A 6,000-nucleotide genomic window follows, 5' to 3' on the forward strand; every position below is an offset into this window, starting at 1 on the left:
TGATGGAGGTTCAAATATCGAATAGATTTCCATGAACTCTCCTGATCGCATTCCTGCTACTGAGAGGAAGATTTGATGTCAATAACCATTCCTCTAGCGCAACCCTCAGGTTAAACTCTACATGTTTAGCTCCAAGAATAACCAAATCCTCCGTATAATCAAATCACCTCTGAGTTAAAAGACTTAAGTAAATCATTAATTAGAAACAAGTTAAATTCATTCATTCCATGCCATTGATCAAAAGGGGGGCGGTCTTCATCTAATAGCTCCAGGCCATAGAGATGAGTGCTGGGTTTCCATCTGCAGCTTTAGACCTGGAAGATCTGCGCTTCCTTTTAGTGCCGCCGCAGGTCTGTAACACAGAGAGGGCGGTTAGATGTTAGACTTTACTTAAATGATATAGTGCAGCAGTATTTCCCCCACTCCTGCTTACCGGAGCACATTTGCTCTGTTTGAGGCACAGCTCCAGTTTGCAGTGCAGGTAGACTTCAGGTTTTTCCCCTGAGAACTCAAACATGTTGAAAGAGAAGAAGTTGGAGGTTCCCAGTCCGTTTCCCTCCACCTTCACCGTCTGGTCAGCTTTGTTCGGGCATCTGCTCAGAAACAGGGAAACGGACACGATGAGTTCATCAGCAGCTGATTCTTACAGCCGCAGACGAAGAGTTCTTTCTCACCCGTTAATGACGAGGTCGTATCGCAGACCGCCATCGGGGGACTGCTGGTTGGTTGCCCAGCAGGAGTCGGTCACTATGGCGACCATGTTGCCGTCCAGCCCCTCCGTCTTCAGCTCCAGCCAGACCTTCTGGTTCAGCTGGATGTCGGTGCTCGACCCGACGAGGTTCATGCGGCCGGCGTCGGTGTAGGCGCTCATCATCAGAGTGTAGTTCCAAACTCCAGATACAATCTGCTGCACCACAGAGCTGCAGAACACACACACACACACACACACACACACACACACACACACACACAGAGTTCAGCTGTGTCAAACTACAACAAGCTGCACATCAACAAGCAGGTGCAGCTCAGCCTCCTCCACACACCTGTCTCTGATCCTGAAGGACAGACTCTTGATGTCTGGCTTCGTGTAGAGGCAGGAGAAGTCGATATGTACTTGGTCATTGCGGGTGATGACGTCGTTCTTTGAGCTGTTCCTCGTCACGATGGTGTTATTGTAGAGGATTTGGTTGTTGTTCATCTAGATTGAGACAGAAACACAAGGCATTGTCTCTCCTCTTACATCAATCAGAGAGAAAGCTTGTTCAGCTGTTTGTGTGTGAGCCGAAGCATGTTTTTTTACTCTTGTTGAGCGCAACAAACTAGAGGAGAGAACCCACCGAAACCTCGGCGCCGCAGGCGTTGCTTCTGTTGAAGCTGAACTTCACCAGGTGGGTCTGGTCGTCCATGTGGCCTTTGCAGTTGGGGTCATTGAGGTGAAGGACGGAGTAGTCGATGCCTTGGTCCTGCAGCAGACATCCAGCCAGAGTAACAGTGGCAGAGTTCTGCGTGCAGACTGTCGACTCACCTGGACACCCAACAGCGCAATCACGTCAAATATCACCGCTTAAGGATCAGTTAGCATGTTTCAGATGTATCAGCAGGTGTTTTTTGATGTTACTTAAAATGTGCGATATAAGCAACACATTTCAGTTGCAATAATTCAAAATGCAGACAAATTAATGCACAAATAAAAAATTCTCCACTTGCTGCAGTCTGTAAAATTGCACTGTACCTAAAGCGTTCGTTGGTTTGTACTTGGAGGCAAACAAGGCCCGACACAAGCAGCTTCTTTTACCGAGCTTCTCGCCGCAGAACTCATGATCGCTGCAGTACTGGTCCAGACAGGAGGCCTTAGGGACAGCAGCTACAGACAGACATACAGACACATGAGCTTCATTTTCAGGTCAACCAAGAACATCATGAAAATAACATCGTTCATGTCAACAAAGTCAGTGATGCAGTCTTCACGAATACTCCACAGGTCTTGGAGCAGTGCAACATTTTCCGGTAACTTCATCTGGGTGTTTAATTGATCTGCTTCTTTATACTCGACTCGCTTCAATCTAAACGTCCACTAAGCAGCAGAATGAGAGAAAGCGAACGAGGATCTTACAGCAGCCGACCGTTGACCTCCAGTCAGCCAGTGTGACGTCGTCTTTCAGGCTGCAGGACTTGGCGTAGGCCTCCATAAACTGGCAGTTGAGACCGTCCACCGTCGGGTATTTGCACAGAGTGTCTTTGCAGGCGGCTACGTAGGGCTCTGGGTCAGTGTGGTTGTGACAAGCAGTGAAGGGTGGCTGTCTCAGGAGATCACAGCTGATCGAACCGTGCAGAGAGGAAGAATGAGTGTTACGAGTGTTTACCTTCCACAACCATCCCTGGTCACAGGACGGTGTGGTGGCACATATAAATGTATATGCAGATGACTCGGTGCTGTTTGAAGGGTGAAGGGAGTGTTTAGTGTTTAGATGGGTCACTTCTTACTGTTCAGCGGAGCGGTTGCAGTTGATGGTACCGTCGACGGTGTCGTTGTGCTGAACGAAGCAGCTAGGGGGCGACAAACGGCACATTACATTAGACGATAGGACATGAATAGAAAATGTATTAATATCAGTCAGTGCATCAAGTTAAGACTAAGTCGTACCCAGACTCCTTGTTCTTCTCCTTATCCAGGCTGGTGGTCTGGCTCGGATTAGTGGGGTTTCCACACAAACCCTCTAGAGCTTGCATTGGTCCTGTTTGATGTCAGGAGACAATTAGAGACAAATCAATGAAGTCTGACCCTAATAAGCACAGCTTTCATTCTGAAACTCAGTCCAGATAGGATCTAGGGTTCTGTACCTGACACATGGGCGGTGTTGCCATCAAAAAAGACTGTCATGTTGGAGGAAGGTATCTTGGCAGTAACTCCAGTCTGGTCCTTGGAGAGCTCCACACCGTGAAGCAGCTGAGCCGTGGTGTTGAGGTTCAGTGTTTGGTCTCCGACCTACATCACAGCAGATAGGAAACACTGGTCTTAATCCTGGTTCCATATCAGTAAATATGATCACAAACAGATCCTGAGAGGAAACACGGATTACTTTGTATGCCACCTTATATTGGAGGAAAGTAACAACTGTACACAAATACTGAATTGATTCTACAAAGCTTTACTGGAGTATTTCTATTTGATGCTGCTTCATACTCCCACCACATCTACAGAAAGTGTCTCTGAATACATCAACACAAAGTAACTCCTGGCTTGTAATGATCATCAGATTGATCAAAGGACCCCATGAACACTGTTTTTAGATGGATTGTGGCAGCTCACCCGAACTCTTCCGCCTTGTTCCAGATGCATTCTTACACCCGACTGCATTATTATCAAGTGGTCCAAAAACGACACGTCTTTACGACGTCGCTCACGGAAACCTGCTTCGAGTTTAAAACCAGAGCTTCCTAGAGGCTTCATCAGAGTGTAGTCACAGCGATCCTGGACAGAGTGGACTCCGCTGTTGAAATCGATGACGGTGGAGCCAGTCACAGTGCACACAGCGGTGGGTGTCTCACACCTGATGGAGATGGAAAGAGACAAACTTAACTGTCTATTCATTTCTAAAGGCAGAATCCAAAGACACGACGATGTTTTATCCTTTGAACATGAAGTTTCTTATACATTTGAGGAATATAAATCCTGAAAGAGTACTCCACCAATAACACATACAGATCAGTTTATTAAAGGGGAGTACCACTCCACCTGAGAAAACACCGAGAACAACTCTGAGATAATGAATAAGTCTAAAATAATAAACATCTATGTGTATGTAGTCATGTTTACAGGGTTGCATTGTGGGAATTGTAGGCTCCAGGGACTTTGAAGTGTGAGTGTACTCGGGGAGAGCCAGGATATCTCTGCTGCTTTGATCTTGATCTCATCCTCAAAGTATTCAGAGGCTTCAAGTCTCGTTCAGTCTCTTTGGTACACTTCATTTAAATCAGTCACTCAAACATTTATTCAGACTTTATCACAAATATAAAGCGAACATATTTACGTGTTGTTGCCGAGGCAAACCTCCCAGAGTCCACATGTACTGACAGAAGTGAGGACTGAAGACTGACTACAGGTTTTACTGGAGCAGGTGTCTGGGACTTGAATACTTGAACCGGCTGCTAAAATGACATCTGGGAGGTGAAAGGAGGTTTATGAAATTAGTTTGATATCAACTTTAAGAGATGGAAATAACAGCAATTTTAAGATATCACATTTTTTAGAGGATCCCTGAAGAGTCCCACTCCCTTTTCTTTGTGAACTGCATGATTTGCCTACCTGAGACTCTGCATGAACTTATGTCCTTGTAAACTCCTGTTACTGTTTGACTCTTAGTGAATGACCATGAATCCACAGTTGAGTTACCGACCGTTATAGTCAGTTTCTAGAAAAAGGTTAGACACAAATCAAGGTATAATTATTAAAGATCATTATTTCTAATCAGCCATGCTCATGATGCTCCAGTTTGCTCCTCCTATAAATTACAATTACATTCAAGAAGCAAGAATCATTTTACATAAATTACCCAGCAGCATTTCAACTTTTTCCAGAATCCACTGAACAAAAAATACTCTTTAACCATTTCATGAGTAGCCAGAAGAGAGTCATGAGCTTTGAGTTAAACACAACCAAACACGTCACACATCCACACAGAAACTTCAGTGTACTTCAATAAAACATAACATTTATGAGTTTGTACAAACTGAACAGAGGGATGTGTGATTTGTGACGGCCATCTTTGTTTCTGATGAGGAAAAAGAAGCAGATGTTTTCTTTGTCTGTCTGCAGATAAAATGTTTGACCTCTAGATGTTCAGAAGAGTCTTTGAGGATTCTTCAGACTCAACTGGAACAGACCGGCTCTACTCTTCTGGCTGAAGGTCAGCGTCAGCTTCACTCGCTATGAAGCACATTAGTTTGAGTTCATATGTTGCCATAGTAACGCAGTTACAGCTCACAAATACTTACAGCATCAGGTGTGAAAATGTTGTTAGACTTCATTTTTAAAGCTGCTTGTTGGTCAAAGTTGTAGAAATAGTAATCCATCTGAAAGCACAAACAGACGAGAGACAGAATATTAAGAAATGCCTCCAAAATATTTCAGAAATAAACTTTGATTTGACGTTCCCTTCACCACACGATGTCTTTGAAATGTTCACGTTTTACAAAAGACCGTCAATGTGAAGACATGGAACTGATGAGGACTTACCAGATAAGATGAACCTTTTTTTAAGTCAATGTATAGAAAGCAAGTTGATTTGGTTTTTATGTTTGTTAGAGATGATGGAGCTGAATATGCGGATGATGATATGACTTTGACATCCACAGTGTCTGATCCATCTCCGTTCTCTAACGTTAGACAGTCTTGTGACGCTTCATTTGGGACATTTTTTAAACAAACTGCAAAAGATGAATCGGCGTTGAACTTCACCTGCAACAAGAGAAACAACAATATTCATCTTTTGAAGACTTTGACTCATAATCAGCAGCGTCTCATTAAATGTTAGTAACATATATTGAACCATTTTTACTGTTAGTGGTGTTTGTTGTTTCTCAAACCAAAAGTAACATCAAAACATTTTTTCTCATTTTGATGAAAAACGCTCCGTCCTCGTTTGTTTTTGAACCTGATGAGCTGTTCAGCGTGGAGAGAAGAACGTGAAGCTCACAGTGAACTGGTGGCTCATTTTGAGATTTGTGGGTAATATTTGGTGAGAGAACAAATGAGAAAGGTCAGGAGATGATGACCAGTGGAGCGATCGTTAATATGCTCTGCAGCATCAGTTATGTTTATTGTTTCTATCATGGAGGTCTTTATTGTCTATAATTATTGAACACTTAATAATCTGTTATTTCTTTATAATGTCTAGAGAGAACTATGACATTTGAGTTGTTTTAGTACAAATAAAACATCTGATCCTTTGATAAATCACAGACGTCTTCATCAGTGTTTGAAGAGTGATGAATACAGGT

At 43.5% G+C, this 6,000-nt stretch overlaps 1 protein-coding gene across 1 annotated transcript; it reads right to left on the reverse strand.

Moving 5' to 3' along the window:
* Positions 1–259: 259 nt before the first annotated feature.
* Positions 260–5,714, reverse strand: LOC137879227 (alpha-tectorin-like). Its single transcript, XM_068719905.1, has 14 exons — positions 5,697–5,714; positions 4,996–5,073; positions 3,729–3,736; positions 3,311–3,551; positions 2,842–2,986; positions 2,645–2,735; positions 2,485–2,547; positions 2,114–2,316; positions 1,733–1,864; positions 1,338–1,525; positions 1,044–1,198; positions 675–920; positions 434–593; positions 260–352 (listed from the first exon to the last, which is right to left on the reverse strand). The coding sequence occupies exons 1-14, from the start codon at positions 5,712–5,714 to the stop codon at positions 260–262; spliced, it is 1,821 nt and encodes a 606-aa protein (XP_068576006.1).
* Positions 5,715–6,000: the final 286 nt, after the last annotated feature.

This window comes from Cebidichthys violaceus, unplaced genomic scaffold (genome assembly GCF_023349555.1).
Source record: "Cebidichthys violaceus isolate CVI_PGR_0920_01 unplaced genomic scaffold, fCebVio1.0.p SCAF_24, whole genome shotgun sequence".
NCBI lineage: Eukaryota > Metazoa > Chordata > Actinopteri > Perciformes > Stichaeidae > Cebidichthys > Cebidichthys violaceus.